General features: G+C 37.5%; 1 protein-coding gene across 6 annotated transcripts in view; it reads left to right on the top strand.

Moving 5' to 3' along the window:
* TDRD3 (tudor domain containing 3) overlaps positions 1-20,089 on the top strand; it is a 146,969-nt gene extending 126,880 nt beyond the window's left edge. For all 6 annotated transcript variants that reach the window (XM_081130804.1, XM_081130803.1, XM_081130808.1 and 3 more), the window contains 2 exons: positions 15,682-15,807; positions 19,892-20,089. In XM_081130804.1, coding sequence (XP_080986930.1) covers positions 15,682-15,798 — 117 coding nt within the window. In that variant the 3' untranslated portion in view covers positions 15,799-15,807; positions 19,892-20,089. The remainder of the gene's footprint in view (positions 1-15,681; positions 15,808-19,891) is intronic.
* The last annotated feature ends 1,164 nt before the right edge of the window (positions 20,090-21,253 follow it).

Here is a 21,253-nt window from a genome sequence, read left to right as displayed (position 1 = left end):
TTTTTGATGTAGTATTAAACTATTAAGTATAAAGTTAAATTTTTATATTTGAAGTTTTCCTCTTTTAATTTCAAATATGTATTAATCTGTTTCAAAAAAATTTTTGAGCACTTATTATGTGGCTTTATCTCTCCATCCAACACAGTGTTGGCACAACACATGTCCTTAGAATGATTATGGGCTAGACAATGGGAATGCCTAATGAGAGTCTCTGCCTCAAGGAGTCACAGACTAGCAGAGGAGCCCAGCCAAGTCATCCAGCATCTGTTCATCATGAACACAGCCTGGACGAAGAGTACCTGACTCAGTCTGGAACATACTCTGCAGAAGCAAGGGCTTCCCTGACTATTCCATTATCAAACATTAATGCACCATCACACAAACTCTCTCTACTTTGCCCTGCCCCTGCCTCCAACCCCTCAGGGAAATCAGTGTGAGAACAGGGACTTTGTCTCAGCTAATACTTCACCCTTCATATCAGTATCTGAAACAGAAGATGCTTTGAATACAAATTTGTTAAATATGAATGAGGTTTAATGAGTCTTGAAAGTCTTGAAGAACAGTTAGGACTTAGCTTGGGGAAAAAGGGAGGAAAGTGAGAGAACAAAGAAGGCAGGAAAAGTCTAGGGGGCATGATAGGTAAGGTGTTTTGACAGCCGTATAATTTAGGTGTAGCCAATGCCAACAGATGAGAATGAAAAGGCAGGTGGGGTCAAAGGGTGAAGAGTCAGGGAGGTTGTGGTAAGGCGTTTGAATTTTATCCCTCAGAATAGGGACAATGAAGGATTTTAGGGAGTGTCATGGTGTGATCTTTGCTTTAAGAGATTGTTTAGCCTGTTGTATAGAAAATAGGTTTCAGTGACAGCAGAGAGCATGGAGACCATTACTGCAATAATTAAAGCAAGAGGTGAAGACTTAGAGTCAGCAGAATCCAGGCTGACGAGCATGGATGAGATTGCCTGGAGGAAGCGTGCAAAAAGAGATAAGACAAGGGCTGGGGTGAGATTTAGGGGGGATGTCACGGTTGAAGGGTGGGAGGGGACATTGTGGTTTTGGCTAGGAGGACAGGGGTTGGGCGTGGGGGAGTGGTGGTGAACCTGCAATATAAAATGTTGGAAAGGTTAACAAAGATAAGAACTGAGCAGTGCCTATTGGGTCTGGCAATCAACAGGTGGCAGATAACTGTAGAAAGCACTTTCAGTGAAATGGTGGATGTGGGAGACAACCTGTAGTTTCTTGACAGTAAGTGGGAAATAAAAAAATGAATGTAGGCTACTTTTAAAATCTCGTCTGTGAAGATAAAGAAGATAGAAGATGTAAATAAAAACTAAAGGAGCTCAGGGTACAAACCCAATCATGTTTACGCCAAAGGCACAATGGAGCAAAGAGAAGGAAAGGATGTAAAAATAGGAGTAAGGATTAAAAAAAAAGTCAGGCCACAGTAAGTGGGATATAATCCCTTGTGACTTTGAATATGTTGAGGGACACTAGAGAGGGGAGAGGAAATAAGTAAATCCAGGTGTGGGTGAGGGTAAGTTGTTGGGCTTCAGGGAAGGAAGCTGAGTAATTCTTTACTAATGAACTCCCTTCTTTGTGAAGTGAAAGCAGGTCGTCTGTTGAAAGTAATAAGGTCAAGTATAGGAGAGGAATTGTCAAGAGATATGCAGAGATTTAGAAACTGCCCAGGAGAGTGGGTGAGGCAGCTGACCAAGAATGCATTTATTTTCACAGCGAAGTTTTCAACCCTTAGTAAAAATCATGCGCAAAGTTCTCTGTGACAGTTCATTCTCAGTGTGTAGTCTTAGTAGCTGCAAGAAAAGTTAAAGTGGCTATCCAGGTGAAAAGAACTTCTATGTGCATTCAGAAGCTAGCAGTTAACCACTCAACCAGTTTTCAGTGGAAGTTCTCAGTAGGGACCTGATGTTGGAAAGTCCACACAGTCCTAATGACTATGTTACTGCTCTAAAACCCAGCAAATTCAATATTGCAAAGTTCCCTGTGAAGATGGCTTTAGGCTCTTGCTAGTAACATTAATATAATCCTGGGAATGTTAAGTTAACAAAATTTCAGGCCTTCTTGAACTAATCATGCCTGGTAGTGACACAATAAATAAATAAAATGTTAAACTGCTCTTCGATCTCATAAGACTTAACCTGTCTATTCACTTATCCATCTATTAACTAGCCCATTCATAGAGGGAGATTTTCCTAACACGGACACAGCTTTAAATAAGGAAAACAATTTTAAATGCTCGTTGTAATTGTTGCATGACAATTGTAAAAAGTTGTCCACCACTCACTAGCAGTGGAATTAAAAAACAAAATCCAAATAAGAAACCAAATAATTTTGTTAAGAACGTGTGCTCTTTTACAATCACAGAGTTAATTTGTAAGCTACCAGGGAATAGTCTTGTTCTGGCATTGAAGGGGGTGGCCCATCACAGACACTTGATCCCTTTCTGATTGTTACCATGCTAAAATATTGGTAAGGGTCCTAAAAGGAGCCTAAACAACGTAGAGTCTCTCATTAAGAGCTTAGAAAAAAAGTCTGCCTCAAAGTGTATGCCACCAAATGTGATAACACTCATTAAACAGAGAAACAAATACTATGAGGTTTATCAAGTTATGAAATTAATAAATATCCCTTATTTAAAATGTATTATGCAGTCTTAGATAAATTTAGGGCCTTGCCAATCAACTATACAGAACAGAGTTATTTATATTCATTTAAGTCTCTAGGTATACATCTTGGAATATGCAATAGTTAATGTGAAAAATCTGGTGTGAAGAGATTTGTATTGGTGAATGTTACCATTTTATTATACTTTCCTTCTAAGTAGTCATGTTCTCAGGGGAGTTAACTCTCGACGTCTGTAGATACCAAGGGGAGGGGATGTTAACTAAGATGAATTTTATAAAGGACATGACTATATTTGGTAAGCCAGTAAGATTTGTCTCAGTAAAGAAGCTTGCTTCTGGGTTCCTTTCTTCAATGGAAGAAAAATGAACATGTTGCTAATTGACCAGATTCTCAGCCTCGCTTTTGTATTGTATTGGTTATTAACACCAATAATTGTAAAATCACTTTGTAAAGTGCCACATAAAGAGTCATTTAGTATTGTGTGCTCGGTTCTCAACCCCTATAATTCACTGGGATAATACAATAGTCAATTTGCTAGAGTCAAACCAGTAAAAGAAAAACTGGTATATGTTGTATGTGTCATTAAAAAAAACAACTTTACATTTGTGAAGTAGTAATAATACCTCACTTTATTGAATACTTAACTTTGTACCCAACATTACTCTAAGCTCTTTATTTAACATTAATTCATTTAAAGTTTAGAAGCTACTTAATGATAGTGTAGCCATTTCAGTGTAGTTCATTCTCTCAACCAGGTAGTATATAGTCCTCAGGGTAGATAGCATTGTGGATAATTTGTGTTTTACAGAAGGAACTATAGCATCTAAATGACATGTCTACTTCGTGTTATCAGTTTCATGATATATTTAATATGTAACTGAGATGGAAAGCACTTGATTTTATATAATCCTGCTAAGAGTCTAACATGATCGGCCTAATTCTCTCCTTTAGCCTCTGCATCCATTGGGATGTGTGGAAAGAGCATGGACTGTAGAGTCCAACATAACCCGGACAAGACATATAATTTTTTTTAGCTTCAGTTTTGTTTTCTGTTAAAAATTGCAATAAAAATATTCAGTCTCATAGGTGGTTGTAAGGAACATAGTAGCTACTCAATAAACATTTTGTTCAGTCACTGAATGATTGAAACGGCTGACACACAGGTTCTTAATTACTGTTGATTCCATTTCTTTAGTTCCCCTTTAGGACTTTGGAAGTAGCAGCCTCCCTTATGTTCACTTCCTCAAAGTCATGCTGGTTGACCTTGGATTGCAGCAGTCGCTACTGGCAGAAACTTCCAAATCAGGAGGTTTGGGTACCATCCCAAGTTACCTCTCTTGGAAGGAAACCCAAACTGTTTCTTTGTACCATCTTCTTTTAAGTTAATTCATTTTCCTTTTACATTTCCCGTTAGAATTTTCTGTTTGAATGTTACTAGTATAATGAACTTCTATATTAGGTCTCTTAAAATGTAGCCCTAATCTCACAAAATGAAAGAACCCTGTTCCTTTAAGTTAATAGTATGGCCTGCAGAGTTAGAAAACGTCCATCATTTTCTTTATGGAAAATCATTTTTCTTCGCACTTTGAATTCCCATGGTTTGTCACCGCCTTCATAAATTGGCAACTTGGTCCCAGCGCTGACACAAAGCTCTTCAGCCGGTCCTGCTGTCAGTGTACCTGCTGCCTGACATTGACAGGATTCTTGTCAAAACCGGGGCTTTGCATAAATTAGTGTTTAACCCTAGACAGGCTTTGCCTCCTTGTTGCAGTTCAGCTTTTAAAAGACTGTCATGCTCTTATTCGTCGATGGTGAAAGTGAAACTTGATTGTGTATCATACATTTATCCTCTGGAGGAGTTTATAAACTGTTAAGAATCCCATAAACTTTTCTGGTCTTACTGATTACTCATTAAGCCTTAACTAGTGATCCTCAGATTTACAAATTCCTGTACAATATAGACATTATCACTGTTTACTATCCCTCCTAGCCCAGAGGATCTATTTGTTCTAGTTTTTATTTTAATAAGCAGCTTACATTGGGGGTGAAGGAAGGAGCTTTAAATTGCATAAAGGAATACCATACACTTTAAGTGATCCTAGGGATAAATTTAGAATTTTTAAAAAATTGTTTCACCTTAATACTTTTCATAAAGGTACATATTAAGTATTTGAAAAACTGGAGGAAATCTTTTGACCCTGTGGCACAGAGAGTTTGTACCTTCCTGATTCGTTCTTGCCGCCACTGTACCCGCCGTGGCTGAATAGAGGAGAAACAGCTTTATTCTTGAACCACAAGAACATAACGCACATTTAATAGGAGCAAACATTTATTATGTTCTTCCTTTGTCTAAAATGATAGCAGATTACTCTCCAAAATGTATTATCAGTTCCCCCAGCCTCTACTGAACACCTCAGGTATTTCAGGTGTGGAATTACGGGTGATTAAAACATAGTTCCTAGAAATAGTATTGCAGCAATGTTTATAGCCTTAATTAAATCAAGTGGTATATATTGTCTAATTTTCCCTTACCTACATTGATGGAAGTAAGTTTGTCTCCCTTATTATGCTTCAGGAAAATCTTTGTGATATTTTTTTTTCTTCAACCATCTAACCATCAGAAACTATAAAGAAGGTCCCCTAACCCTGGAAAGAGAATGATTTAAAAAAAAAAACTAAAGTAAAAGGACTAACCCCTTTGTATACAGAACATGCTAAAGCCTCAACCTGAAGGAAAAAATTCATAAATTTCAGCATACTCAGAGTAATTTCTATCTAGATTACAACAAGATTATAAATTACGTGTCTACCGATTTGCTAAGGTTAAGTGGAATAAATGGTTGAGAACATGAAGCTTGGAGTTCCTTCTGTTCAAAACCGGTTGTAATTGGAACATATGGCACCAAGCACCATGTGGAACCCTTGACCTGCCTTAACTGGCTTAATATCTACAGACCCCTTATGAAGTAATTATTAATATTCCCATTTTACACACAGGGGAAACTGCAAATACAGGCTCAGAGCCATTAAATCACTTGCCTAAAACCATCGAGCCCAGTGAGCTGCAGAGCTGACATGCAATTGTTGCGCTCCCTGACACTGCAGTGCATGATCTGGCACTTCACCTGTAAATAGGGATACATGACACCAACCTGCTGGAGGATTCTGTGGGAGGTTAATGAAATCGTTTATATAAACGCTCAACCTAGCAGTAGCTTGTATTCAATATGTCTGTACTGTTTTGATAAACTGTCTTCCAACCATTATTTCATTCAATCTTAGTTCTCGAGAATTTTATATAGAGAAGCGAAGAGGTATATGAGTAGAGGTATCAGCAAATATTTTTCAAGGGGCTAAAAAGAATTTTACATAGGGTAGAAAAACCTATTTCTTTAACCTACTATTCTGTTGCTAAAAGAGTTTAATCTTATACCGAGACACGCTCTTCATCTTCTAAAGTCCACTGGAATATACTTTCATGATTAAACCACACTTTAGTCATCCATCTAGATGTTACTCTTTTAGAAGGTAGTCCTCTAATGTCCACTGTGCAAAAAAAAAAAAAAAAAGCTAACACATCACCAAAATGACTTGTCAGAAAACTGACTTAACGTTACATAGTTATTCAGAATACACTAATGATAATACTGTGCCAAAATAGTATCTTTCAATAGCACATGGACTTCAGTTGTGGTTAAATTTAAAACTTGATATTTATATTGGGAAAATAATTCTAAATAAAGGATGGAACACTAGAGCTGGGAACAGGATGTAGGGGTTTTGCTTGATGAGCATGCAGGGACTGAGCAGTTGCTAGAAAGGTTAGAGCAAGGTGAGGTTGCACTGACATTGATACAGACTTTATCATGGGAAATAGCAGTACTGTTCCAAGCAGACCAGACTTGAAATATTCGGAATGCTAGGTTATAGAAGTGTAAAGACTGAAATATATAAAGGCAAAGATGAGCAAGGTGATGGGGGGGTTCTAGAAATAATGGTGCTTGACAATGATTCCCAGGAACTGAGTCTAAGTCTAGAAAATAGAAGACTAAGGAAAGGTATAATACTTGTTTTAAAATAATTTAAAATATTTTATATGGCAAAGGAAACAGGCTCAACTAGAAAATGTAGGCCAAAGTTCCACAAATGCAGATTTGTACTTTCTAGCAAAGGTGACAGAGCGGTGGGGTTGGCCGCTTGAGGAAGCCTGTGCTCCCTTCACCAGGGTTGTTTGAAGCCGGCGGAGCCATCACACCATCTGTGTTCGATGTGGTAGATGAATTTTGCACCACAGAGACCAGATCATTGACTCCTGGAGTACCTCACATTTCTAAAACTGTGGCTGTGTTAACTAGCCTGATAATTGACAAGGGCTTTTAAACATCTGTTATCTTTATGTTTAACTACAGAGAAATAATTTTAGTTCATTATGCAGACATTGTCAGTATGGGTTGTTGGGTATGAATGGCATTTAAATGTGAAAATGATGTTTGTTACTTTGGGCCACTATCTGCTTTAAGATTTAAATTTTTTATTCTTTTCCTGTCAGTCCTATGTTTCTTAACTACCACTAAGCAAGTGAAAAGATCAGCAAATGACTTTATTTCTGTATTGCAATTTTTTTCTTATATAAAGTCTGTCAAGTCATGTCTCCCCTCCCCACTCCCCAACCCTCAGTACTTTTTAGTGGCAAAGATCTGTCCTGCATTTTACCAGTTTGACATGGAGATTTTTCTAATTCTGTTTTTTATATCTGTATTTCTGGTCACTGCAGCATACATACCATAACTATTTGCCTCAGGTGGTCAGTTAGGTAAAATACATTGGGCTGACTGCTTTAGAGGAAAAAGCAGTCTGGCAATATATAATATAGTAATTATTACTTGAAGAGAAAGAATTAGTTATTATTTTGGCCTACCAATTTAAGATATAAGAATGACTCATATAACTTATGAGAGTGAAATGATTAACTGCTTGTGATTACTGTTCATATGTCTTAACCATAAAATATTCTAAAACATGTTTGCCCAATTAGCACAGTAGGGAAAGCAGCTACTTTTGCAAAGATAAGGTAAAGGCATTTCCCTGAAAACAAATCTGCAGGCATATAGGCATTTTCCATTATTAATCATCATTGCTATACTTCCACTTTTCAAATATTGTTTCTAACTCTTTTCTCTTTAACTGCATTTACTAAAATTTTAAGGGTGGTCTAAAGGCAGGGTTTTCAAACAGGTTAATCATGTTAATATATTTTTACCTTTTAAAATATTCAGTTTTATGCAAGTAGGGTCTATAACTTTTGACTGATTTTTTTCAATAGTGCGTCTTTGCTAATTCCCCCCCCTTTTTGTTCTGTTTGCCCTTTTTCTTTATAATCAAAAAGACAAAGAAAGACCACCTCCCAAAAGAAACAAGAACAATGGTAACTAGAATTATTTATAATGTGAAGTGATTAGTTTTTGTGTATAGTTGTGCTTTTTTTTTTAATTTCTGAAGAAATAAAAGGAAAGCTGGTAGCCAGAATCTATCTTCTTGCATTGGCTCTTTCAACTTCTTCAGTTTGAGGGATACTCACAACAAGGGTCCTGATTTTTAGCAAAATCTGTGAGTCTAGATAGTTTAATTAAAGTGTGCATGCATATCTTATTTTCAAAGGGTTACTTAATTCAGAATATTAGACAACATAGATGGCTTATTTGCTAAACCCTTTATAAGTATTATTTTATATAATTTCCCTTGTAAACCTGTGAGTTCATGCCTGTTTTTTCCATATGAGAAAGCAGAGAAGTTGAGTCACATGGTGGAGTCTAAACTCAAACTCAGATCTGACTTGAGAGACTGAGGTTTTAAATACCAACGCTGTGATAAAGTATCTCTCAAGGAAATCTTTGAGTAGACTGGGATCTTTTCAAGCAGGAATATGCTCCCTAATCTGGCTTCTGGACAAACTTTTGAAATCTATTTAACCTTTAGCTAGAACAGGCAATGAGAGAGTTACACATTTTACAAGTCATACATTCATCCTTCAGACTTCACTGTGGTATTTCAACAGAGATGATGACCATTAAATGGTGTTTATACTCATGTTGGGGCAGGAGCCATCCACTTATTTAAAATTGATGTTAAACTAGATGTTAGAAAAAATTAAAACTGTCTGAAGCAAGAAATGTAAATACACACCACTTGAGCGATGCAGTGTAAAGAACTTTAGGGTGGACAGCCCAGGGGTCTTGTTGAAACATGGCCACTCCCAGAACTTTGGGGGAGTTACTCTGGGCCTTAGCTGATTCATCTAAAGAATGGTGAGACTGAGAAAATCAAGATATTGTTTCGAGGATTAAATGAGATAAAATGCAAAATGCCAGGCACATAGTGGAATAAACATTCATTTCCTATTTTTCTATTCCAAGTTGTAAATATACTTAGGTATGTTTGAATGGAAGAGTATGTTTTTATCATTTGAAATTTGATAAGGGTGATGTGTTTGCTAATCTCTTTTTTATATATTCTCCTAGTTAAAATACGGATGCAGCCTTTTGATATCTAATTGAATTTTCTTGAGCACCTAAGCTGCTAAAAATAGTTATGTTTACTTTGTATTAAAGGGTAGACCGCAATGATTTTAGAGGAAGAACAGTGAGGAATAGTTCTGTGTTTGCTTAACTGTCGTTTAAACATCCAGTTTTCTTTCATGTTGAAGGTTAGCTGTCTTACTTAGGTTGCTCTTTAGTTGGCAGATCATAGAATAAAACCCTTGGGCTGGGAAGTCAGATGATTTCCTAATATCTTATAGAATCATCCACAATTTCCATTTTTCTATAACTTCAGAAAACATGCTCATTTCTAAAAGGCGAAGATCAGAACCACAGTGAAGTGTCTCACAGTTCTCTCGAAGTTCTGCAGGATGCAGGAATGAAAACATGTTTTCTCAACCATGCGTTTTAGAGCAGTTGTTTAGTAATTAGATTTTGAATCAGATTTTTATATTTTTTCTGCCATAAATATTTGGTTTTAATAAAATATTACTGAGCATGGTGCATATTATGGAGATGTTTTTAGAGCTACTTTGAGGGAAAGGAAGCCTAATAATTTCTCATATTTTATTCGAAAATGATATTTTACTCAGACTTTTAAAAACAAATTAATCTATTATCAAAATTTATTTATTTGGGTTATATGTAATAACTTTCCATATGTTAATAAAGCCTGAATTTTTTCCCCCCCATTTAGGTATAGAAGGTGAGTTTTTATCATCAATTGAGACACAGAATTTTTAGAAGTCAAAAGTCTGGTTTAGATTTTCTCTGTAATGGAAAGCAAAGGCAAAAGGTCTCTGAACCAGAGTTAGAGGCCTCATTCCAGTCCTTATATTTAATCAAGTCACTCAACCCAGCTTGTTCCCAATGTACAGCAGAGGTTGAACTAGGTTGGGTTTTTAATTGTTATGGTTTAGGGGTTACAGAGTTTAGAGGCACTAAGGAAGAGAAAGGCAAGGGAGTACTTACATATACATGTAAAAACATACACTTTAACCTGAGCCCATCTAACTTATAATTCTCCATGCAAAATTTCATTTGAAATAAGAGTGCCACATTTACTCCCAAAAAGTGGATAGTAATTTTTTTTTAAGTTTAAATCTGCTCAGTTAGGTTCCCTCCAATTCTGAAACTCATGGTTTCTCGCCCTTATTACTCAAATCCTAGTGAAGGGCAGGCAGGACTGTGAATCAGGAGACCTGTGCTCTAGCTCAAATGATGGAGCTAATATTTGAGCCAGTAATAGCATCTTAGTTATTTGGAGTAACTGTTATTAACAGAAACTTCCTCTTTCATAATCTAGTTCCAAGCCACCAGAGCCTGGTTTATTTGGTGATAGAGGTATAAATAGTGAATTAGAGCGTATTTCTTAAACAAGAATGATTGGTGAATTGAGGTTCAATGTTGATTCATGACTCCTATGGGCACAAATGTCCATAATTGTCATAGAAAATAAGGGCTAATTCAGCTTTTACTGTCAGTTATCAGTTTATTTTAACATAATAGAAAATATAATTGAATTAAAATAGATCATTTAAAAATATTTTAAGTTCTACTTTTGGAGTCCATTACATGATTTGTTTTTTAATGGGACAGAGATACTTTATTTCATTATTTGGACTAACAAATAAAATCAAAGGTCCAAGTTTTCCAGTGGGGACCAAGAGGAAATGTTACTAATATCCAAGATACAATAAAAATTAAACACAACCTAGAGCCACTTCAGAAAGCTCAATAATCTTCAAAGTGGTTTTTCACACATTAATTAATTAATGGCATTCCAAGGATGAAAGAAATTTAATTCTCACACTTTGATTATGATGTTATATTACTGATAACCACAGGAAGGATCTGAATTTAGATGTGCTGTTTCAGTAAGGGGCAGGTCAACAAATGTTTCATCACGTATTAAGGATCTACCATATCATCAGCACTATACGAGGCACAGAGTGGCCCACTGATGTGGCCTATTTTACAGCCTATTTTTTCAAAGGTTTTATTTTTAAAAACAATTTTAGGTTCACAGCAAAACTGAGAGGAAGGTACAGAGATTCTCAATACACTCCCTGCCCTCACACATGCATAGCCTTCCCCACTATCAACATCCCTCACCAGAGCGGTGCATTTGTTACTGTTGACGAACCTACGTTGACACAATGGTGATTGCCCAGAAGCCACAGGTTACATTAGGGTTCACTGTTTGTGTTGCACATTCTATGAGTTTGGAAAAAGTGTAATGACATAATGGTATCATATAAAATAGTTTCACTGCCCTAAAAATCCTCTGTGCTCTGCCTGTTCATCCCCTTGTTCCCCCCTAGCCCTTGGCAACCACTGATCTTTTTACTGTCCCTATAGTTTTGCCTTTATTACTTGATGTTTTGGAAAAACAAGTTTTTCTTTCAAGTGATTGTTCACTTAGGTTTTATATTAAAATTAGTTCATATTTTCTATAAACTGATTATACAAGCTAACCAGGCAGGCAGAAAGTGGCCTGGAAATCCATAGAGGAAGTGGCTTATATGTGAATCACTGAAGGAGATATGTGCTCATTAGTATTTTATTATTCAAAATACCCTAAAGTTCAAGGATTATTGTTGAGGGTACATGGTTTACATTTTATATGCTGGCTTGTTTTTGTGACTACTATATAAATTGTGTGAGAAGGAACTGACTAGAAGGAACTTGATTAAAGTACACCCAAAACAGCTATTCAGGGGCAGGGGGCCAGTATAAATAAGTTTTTCTAAAGTTTTTTTGTGAAGAGAATTACCATCCCCACTGTCCACTTCCACCAACCAGTCTTTCCTTGTCTCCACAAACTTATGGCTGTGGGAAGATGCTGGAGAAATGGGAATTTAAGATAAGGCGCTTCAGTAAGTAATTATGAACAGGTAGCTGGAGCAGAGGAGAACTGTACTGTCAGCAAGGAGAGCCCCCACAAAAGTCCCATAGAGACGTGGGTCAGCACTGAGGCCTTAGAGGCAGAGGCAAAAGAAAAAATGTCCAAAAGGAAAAAGGGAAAGGGTGGCAACCCGAAACTTCCGGAATGTCAGAATTATTTTCCAGGCCACCCTGGCACTTAACGAAGTTTTCCCCTCCGTTTGCCTAGCCTAGGGTTGCTCAGCCTCGGCACCACTGGCGTTGGGACTGGATGGTTCCTTGTTGTGCGGCATTGTAGGACATTTAGTATTATCTTTGGCCTGCAACCATGAGATGTAGTATCAGCTTCCCCCAGCCCCACCCCTTCAGTTTGTAAAAACCAAAAATATCTCGACAACTGGGGTGCAAAATCACTCGCAGTTGAGAACCACTGATCTGACACCTTCCTTAGGGTACTGGTTTTCATACTTACCTGCACTTGACCTTACTATTTGTGGGACAGAGAACCTGACCTCTAAATATTTCACACCTCCTACTGAAGTATATTCCACAGGCCATGTGACTGATTTACAACAGGCTTTTCTAACACAGCTCATTTATAAATGAGGGAATATGTATTTGCCTATGTTCTTACTCCAGATACAGTATGCATTAGTGAAAGACTGAAGATGACATACAGGAAAGATGTGGTTTTGTCCTGCCAGATGTGTTTTATACCTGAAGTTGTATGTCTCCTTTTGTATTGGTGCTGTGAATTTTTTTTTTTTTTTTTTTTTTTGCCCAAATAGCACTTCATTCATGCTTGCATTCTGTATGATTATTGCATTTTGTATCTTTTCACTAAAAGGAACAATAGAGTAGTAAATATTGGCATGAAGAGAGGGCACATTTTGAATATTAGTTATTTAGTATTTTAAGACCAGGTTTTACCTGATAGTATGGCTCAGGTGAGCAAAACTGTGAGTGCAATAAACTGGTTCTAAATCTCAAAAGCTTAGGTGAAGATGACATTAGTCACTTCCATGTTACGAAATTTATCACAAGCTTTTAAAGACTCTTGCCTGAGAGTCAGAAACAAAGTGCCCCGGTCTAGACTTTTCCCTGATGAGCTCTGTGACTTGGGAAAATCACTAACCGCTCAGAGTTTAGAGACTCTTCATCTGTCAAATCTTGAGGGACAGACTAGATGGCATTCCAGGACTGTGCCAACTCAAACATAGTGTTAAAATTTTAAAATATGTTCTTGAACTATGAAATTACTTTTTTTTTTTAGTTTTAAGTCTGTTACAGAGTAGTGAAGCCTAAAGAAGATAAGCTATGAGAAAGAGGTGTAAATTTCATTCAAAGGTGACTCCAAATAAACTGGTACATTAAATTGAGCTGTGTCATGTAAATGGAAACAGGTACTCACTCAGTGCTAAAACTTATTAGCTATCGACTACAGGAACTGGTTTTAGTGGGTAACCAGGTTTGCCCTCAACTACTCCACTGGAGGAATACTTAAAAGTTTAAAAAGCAAGATTGTGCCTTTGACAATAACTGATAACCAAGGTGTCAAGTATCATTTTTATTTTTTGCTTCCATTTTGTATAAAAAGATAGTAAAGACATCAAATAACAGGAAAGAAATCTCACGGTCTGTCATCTCTATAAAATCATTTAATTGGCTCTGGCTAGTATAGTCTGTGAATCTTTTAAACATAGTAGAGACAGCTTTTCAAATAGCAATGTCATATTTACTATATAATTCAGTTCACTCAGCAAATGTGTTCTACCTTTAATAGAGTATTTTATTGATAAAGTATAGATTTTATAGGTTCTCTGACCAGTTCTGCAGCTGGGTGTGGAGATAAATAACATTCCATTCTAATTCCTGAAATAATTACTTCATCTCTTACATTAGCAAATATATTTTCATTCTTCTCAGTTAATATGCAAAGCTTCAAATGTCATATTTCATAAAATTAAATAGCTCCTTTTCAAATTTAGCTGCATTTGATAATCATCATTCAGAACAGTGACCAGAATAATAAAAACTAATTATCTTCTTTTCTGAAAACGTTTTAATTTTTCTTCCTGCATTTTAATTGCCTTACTAAATTATAGACATAATATTTGATGCTTCTAACCATTTTGAGATTGATTGTTAATGAAAGGGGCATAGAGAAAGGAGAGCTAATCTGGAGTTTGTCTCCAAAATACCGTTATTACGTTATGCCATGTATATTGTATATTGTCAGGTTTCTCTATTCTCTTACTTAGGTGATAAGTTCCCTTTCAGGATGACCATTAATTTTTGGCTGTTGTTTTATCTCTTTTACATGCAAACTGAGACTTAAAGATTTAGCAGTGGTCTTTGAATAAAAACTGAGATTTGCCTTAGAAGTGTTTGGCTGAAGTCCTAAAGCTTGCCTAGGTGCCAGCAAACTTAATGTAAAATGGAAATAATGGCTCTTTCCTACGAATACCGTGGAGGATGCCTAATGAGTATTATATGTTCATGCCAGATATTAAATATCATTTCTAAATACTAGGATTTAATCAAATTATCTTAGCATCTTTCTGCTCCCATCAAGTAAAACTACAAGAGCTAGATTGGTAAAATATAGAGTAGAACTCAGTCTTTCCTATAACTTGTGTGTTGTTAATAGGGCCAAAGGAAAGAATCTTTTGGGAAAGAGATTCAGAGATAAAGTGAGGAGGAGAAAGAAATAGGATGAATTTCCAAAACCATGCAAATTATTGTGCTCAATAATGCAGTTGGAATTGAAACTCTACTTTTAAAATAGATGCCGCTTCTATCCATAAACAAAACTGAGAGCAGTGTTTTCCTATCTATGTTAATTTGAAAAACAAAAATACCAGGGTGGCAGCACTCAGTAAGAAACCAGTGTGGCTTTTGGCTACATTTCTGTTGCTTCTAAGTGCTTTTCAAATATTATGATTAACTGTATTCTTTCTGCTTGTCCTAATTTTCCCATGCTATTCCTTAAGCTGGCTGATCTACCCCCTCAGTAAGAAAGAAAATGAAAAGAAAATAGTTTGTGTTTTACTGTGGTGATTGCTATGTGTTGCATGAAGCTTTCTTTATATGTAAATTGTATTTCCCGCCTTGTTCCAACCCATTATTTTTTCCTGTCTCTGGATGTAAGGTTCTTAGCGATGTTGGAGATGCCTTCAGATGAGGACAGACAGCTGGTGACCATTCTGTGGCTCTTCAACCCCTTTTCCATATATTCACCAAAGCCCCTTTCCATGATAAACACCTAGAAATATATAGAAGCCCAAATATTCATGAAAATTTTCATTATAATGCTGGGTTTTCTGTGTTGTCACCACATTGTCAAGTTACTTGATGAGATAATCATGCTATTACGTGGAAATGGTTTCCTTTCTAGAATTAAATTGGATTCTAATGTTACCACTACACATTTTATTCTTCTGTTACCTGGGACCAAAAGAGGTTTTTTTCTTCCCATTGCCTCCCTCTGTTATAAAAGTTGACAGGTGTAAATCACGGGCAGCTTAAGAGGATATATCAAAATGGGACCATAAAATATATTTGAGTTGGGAAACTTGGAGCTCTTTGAACATGTCCCATCACTACTCTTTGCAAATAGGAGGAAGAAGGAACCTATGAACAAACTCTCGAGTTCCGTCGAGGAGGTGATGGCCAGCCAAGGAGATCCACTCGGCCAACCCAGCAGTTTTACCAACCTCCCCGGGCTCGGAACTAATATGAGAAGGTAAAGTTGACATTGTGAGGTAGTTTCTATATAAAAAAAAAAAGTGCTATTCCTGTAAAATAAGTAAGTCCAATGATTAATATTTCCTAATAATGTAATAGAAAAAACTGATGTTTTAAAACTTTAAATTATAAAGTATTTAAGATTAAACCATAGTCATAAACTACCTTTCCACCAAACCTTTCTTCACAAATGCTATCCTTAATCCCCTTTTCCCTCTACACCTACTCTCTTCTCACGGAGGTGGACAATCAGTGAAGTGACTATAAGTTTGAAAACAAGAAGGTGAAAGAAACCAAAGGACTAACCTGAATAATTGAGTATTTTTTTTATTTTTAGATTAATTTCAATTTTTTTTCCCAATTTTTTTTTTTTAAACATATCTTTATTGATTTCAGAGAGAGGAAAGGAGGGAGAGAGAGAGAGATAGAAACATAAATGATGAGAGAGTCATTGATTAGCTGCCTAGCCCGCAACCCGGGCATGTGCCCTGACCGGGAATCGAACCCTGATCTCCTGGATCCTAGATTGATGCTCAACCGCTGAGCCAGGCCTAGCTGGGCTCAATTCCTTTTAAGATAAGAAAGAGGAAATGTTTCACTAATGATCCATGTAGACCACTTGCTATTCTTACTACACTTTGCTGTGTGGAAGGCCGTATTTCCAAGTAAAGGTTTAGTTCAAGAAACTTTTGCCTGGCCGGCGTGGCTCAGCGATTGAGCATCGACCTAGGATCCAGGAGATTGAGGTTCGAGTCCCTGTCAGGGCACATGCCTGGGCTGGGGGCTCCATCCCCAGTGAGGGGCGTGCAGGAGGCAGCCGATCCATGACTCTCTCTCATTATTGATGCTACTGGCATCTAGTGGGTAGAGGCCAGGGGTGCTGCTTTAGTGAATTCACAGGACAGCACCCCCTGAATAGTGACCTGTCCCAAAATGTCAAGACTGCTGAGATTGAGAAACCCTCCTTTAAAATAAAAGCAATGTTCCTAAAGTCAAAAAGAAAAATAAAAGAAAAATGAAAGAGGAAATGTTTCATAGTATATTTTAAGGAAAGGGGTAAGACAACATGAATGCTTATTGTCATGTAATTTTGGGGCCCTAGGCTATCAGTCCAGAAGCTCTCATCTTAGAGTTTTAGAAAGAGAGCTGCTCTCTGAATATCCTCTTCAATAGGAAGGAAGAGAAATATGACAAAAAAGTCAGGAAATTATAGGACAAATCTAAGGCATCTAATTTTGATTAACAAAGACCTTATTTATTAATATGTTTTTGCCATGTTCGGTAATATTTCTATTCTTTTTGCTTATGCCAGGGCTTTTGAGTATTTCTTTTAATAATCAGAGTTTCCCATTACAGTTTTGTTACATATCACCGTAAAGAGAATTTTAGACATAACTGTATCTTTTTTTCTCATTTCTTCTCAATAATAAGACCATGGAGAATTTTAAAGAAACTGTTCTCAGTTCCTCGTTTCAGCTGTTTATTCTGCTGAGGCTGTTATCCACGCTGTTTTTCCCCTGCCGGGTGACTTGGTTTTTCAAACCAGCTGTGGCTGTTCAGAGCGGGAAGCACAGCCTGAACTGAGGCGGGCTGTCAGTGCAGAACGCAGACCAAATTGTAAAGACTTAGTTTAAAAAAGTAAAATATCTCAATTTTTAACTGATCATACTGAAATGATATTTTAGATAGATTGGATTAAATAAAATGTTATTAAAATTAATTTTACCTATTTATTTTTACTTTTTTTAACGTGGCTGGTAGAAAATTAAAAATCACACGTGTCTCATGTTCTGTTTCTGCTGGACAGCTCTGGCCTGAGTCTCGTGTCTTCCTCTACCTTCCCCAAGCTCCTTTGTTGGTTAAAGCTTAGTTCTGTCATCTCTAAGTGAATAAATCTTTTATTTCCTGGCTCTTAGGTCCTTCTGTAGTAATCTGCCTGGAGAGGAAGCATGACTTCTGATTTACCTGAACAATCCAGTGTAGCATCATCTTCTTCCTCTTATCATTGGCTTTTCTTGGTGCTTAATACAAGATCATAAGTAAATACATGTAAACCGTTTAAGTAAAAAAAGTATTAAAACACTTAAAATAAGTTTAGTGTACGTATAGTTAAATCTTTTAAGGTGAATGAAAACTGAGAATTCCCTCTTAGCTTTCTGAGGTCTTTTAAATTGTTTAACACAAGATTTTAATATAAGACCAAAGGTCCCTATACCACCACCACCCCACATATATATATTCTTCCCCAAAGGTGGGGAGGGATTGTGTTCTACTTGAGCCTGGTACTAAGGACATCAGTGACTAACGAAAGCAGGAGACATGTGGGAGTCAAGGCCAGGTGAGAAAAGAGGTCTCAGGGAGCCATGTGGGGAAATAGACCCATGTCTGAGAAAAAGTGGTGTCAAGTCAAATCAAAGCCTTGAGGGTTAGGGTTAGACCCAAAATGTCAAACTTCTAGCTCCTGGACTTTTCACAGTTGTTACAGACAACTTAGAAATAAGAGCAGATATGAATAGAGAAATTATGCATAGTTCTTTAATCAATGAAACTGACCAAAACTATGTGCATTTGAGGAGGCTTCTGACATGATTGGCGTTGTGGGAACTAGACTCCAGTAGTAGGGGTAAGCTTTAGAAATCAATTTTAAGCTTTGTTTTCATGGTAGGGTAGAGGCCTCTGAAGAGATTTTAAAGGCCGAGGGAGGCTTAAAGAGGGGAGGAAGCATAGTCCATAGGTATTAAAAAATGTTTATTTGTGGTGGTTGAAGAATATGGCCTTAGACACTGTAAGAGTTTGAAGCGCTCGGTGCTGTCATGAACTTCTGAATAAGAGTGATATGATCAACATTACACTGAAGAAATATTGCTGTTGGATGTAGGATGGATTACAACACCAGGAAGGAAAGAATCTAAGAAGCTAATGTGATGGTCCAGTCAGAGAGCAAAGGTTAGAGTTTCATGTCCTGCTGTGAAAGAGGGAGATGGCAGACTGGCGTGAGAAGGGTCTGTGAGACCCATCAGCAACAGGCTCCCTAGTGCAGTGGAGGTTAAGGCTCAGCCTGCGAAGCGGTTTAATAAATGTTGACTCGCTTTGAACTTCATTTCTAGTTTCTTATGTTTGATGCGAGAATCATCTTTGTGGTTTCACAAAGTTTATTAACCACAAACTTTGAAACCTGTAGCTAAGCATAGACTGCTACATAAATACCAGGACTTTCTTTATTTTCTAAGGTTTTAGCACCATTTTCAGCTGGTGAAAGATCTATTTTTAAATGTGAAATATTGTTTTGACAATCTTTGGAAAAATCCTGCAGAATTTTTCAAATCAAGGCCAGGGAAATGATCTCCATAAAGATAGCTGTTATAGAACCCTGTGATGCCAGCAGGGTGGGCATCATGCAAGGATAATAGTACCCAAAGCTTTTTATTTTCCAAGCAGGAGACCCTTACCTCAGAAGACTTATGAGCTGTTTGTGTGCAGCCATGGGGACTCTGCCTGTCCCTGCCCAAGTATTTCTTTATGCATGAGCTCAAATAGGACCAGAGCAAACAGGGCTTCTCTCTTCACTTCTCTCAGCTCTTTCTGCTGTCACGGCCCAAAGTGTTTCACCTAGAGTGGTACCTGATACAGGTGGGGAGCAGGCAGGGGAGGTGACACACGAAAATAAATGGCCTGTGTGGACTAAACTAGTTCAGAGGTGTTCAAAGGGGTAGGATGGAGGTAGAAGTGGTTCATTGTCAGGCTGCTGCTTTTTTAAATCATCCCCTGTTAAAACTATTCATTTAATGGAAATTCCTGAAATCAACTTGCTAGTAATAAAGGGGCTAATGGTGACAGAGTTGTATTTTAAGAATTTAAAAGAAAAAACTATTTAGGAAGATTTTGCTTCTGTGTTTACATATTACTTTATATAAATTATGTTTATAAATTAGACAACAGTATTCACTTTATTCTACTTGCGATCTGTTGATGTTTCTTAAAGCACTTCACATTTGCAGGTGAGTTTCAGCAGAAGTTTGTCGAGTATGGAAAAGTCAGTGTTTGTGTCCAATTTCACTTTCTTCCTCTCTTTTTTTTAATAGAGTCTTTGTGAAGAAAGGAGCCGTTCACGGAAACATCCTGGTCAAAACCTCTTGATAGACCTAATTTTCCTTCAGAATAAGATGCAGTCATGGTGGATGTTATTATTTCGAGAATGAAAATGCAGATTTTAGGGGGGATAAAATACAAGTGAAAGAATTTTTTTTCTGCCATCAATAAAATCAATGCGCTATTACATACGTTGTTTTACTGTGTGTTTCCCTTGCTGAATGTTGTCTTTCTCCTTCACCTGGTATTAACGCCACACTGATTGCCTTCTATAGATAGAATAGCAGAGAGCATGCTGGAGCCTCCCCTGATAGTTACAGAGTAAACTGACTGACACAGCTTGCCACATTTCTTGCAAAACTACCTAAAGCCAAATAGCAGTTCTTAGTATGGTAAGTACTTAGCTCTAAGTATTTAAAACTCAAATATGTTGTTTTTACCACTCTTTTAGTTTTTTCAAATGCAATTTGATTATAAAACAGGCATTTCCTCCTTGTAATATATGCAGTGGATCTTTCAGGATGTGCCTGAGTTGCAAATAACAGAAAAGCCGACTCAAAATGTGTTCATGTTTAGCTTCATCACTAAAGAGAATTGACTGGCTCACTTCACTACGAGCTCAGCAGGTTCAGTGGGTTTAATTCAGTGACTCACACTTGTCATGGAAGACCCTGCTTCTTTACATCTCTCATTTCTGCCTGCTTGGCCATCAGCTTCCTTCTGCAGAGGCTTCCCCATGGGGTCCCAAGATGGCTGGGATTCCCGGAGATATTAGGATCAAGGACGGGGTTGGGCCAGTTCTAGAAGTGCCCTCGGAAGAGAAAAGAGGCTTCTCTCCCCAGGCTGCACTCGCCTGTACTGTGCTGCCTCTGTGCTCAGGAGCCGGTCATTTACGGGTTCTGTGGGGCTGGTCTGCGTCCTGGAAGCACGTTTGATTCAAGGCAGAGGCCATGCATCTGAAAGTCGGGAAACTTGCCAAAAGGAGGGGCAGGAGGGTTGGAGAAGCAGCCCAGACTGTCCATTGCAGAGACCAATATGTCTGAACTGCAGACTCTTCGTTTAATAGGACAGAGAGAATCTTCCCGTCGTCTCAGTCCTGTGGAGCCAGAAGTGGTCAAAAAGAATGAGAAGGTAGGAGGGAGGGAGGGTGGCAGGAGGGAGGGAGGGGGAAACAATCCTCCAGCCAAAATAAGGGGCAACATTTAGTACTTTGCGGGCCTAGGGCTCTCTCTCGGGGCTGTTAACTGTAAGCTTGCTTTCTTAGCCCACAGTCGATTATTTGTACAATATCTTAATAAATGAAAGGGTGTAGGTGAAAAAGACATGGCTTGCAGTGTTGGGGTTTTTTTTGTTTT

The sequence above is a fragment of the Miniopterus schreibersii genome, assembly GCF_964146895.1.
Source record: "Miniopterus schreibersii genome assembly, chromosome: 2".
Classification (NCBI taxonomy): domain Eukaryota; kingdom Metazoa; phylum Chordata; class Mammalia; order Chiroptera; family Miniopteridae; genus Miniopterus; species Miniopterus schreibersii.
Note: the sequence above shows the minus strand (reverse complement) of the source record. Positions and strands in the feature narration are given on the sequence as shown.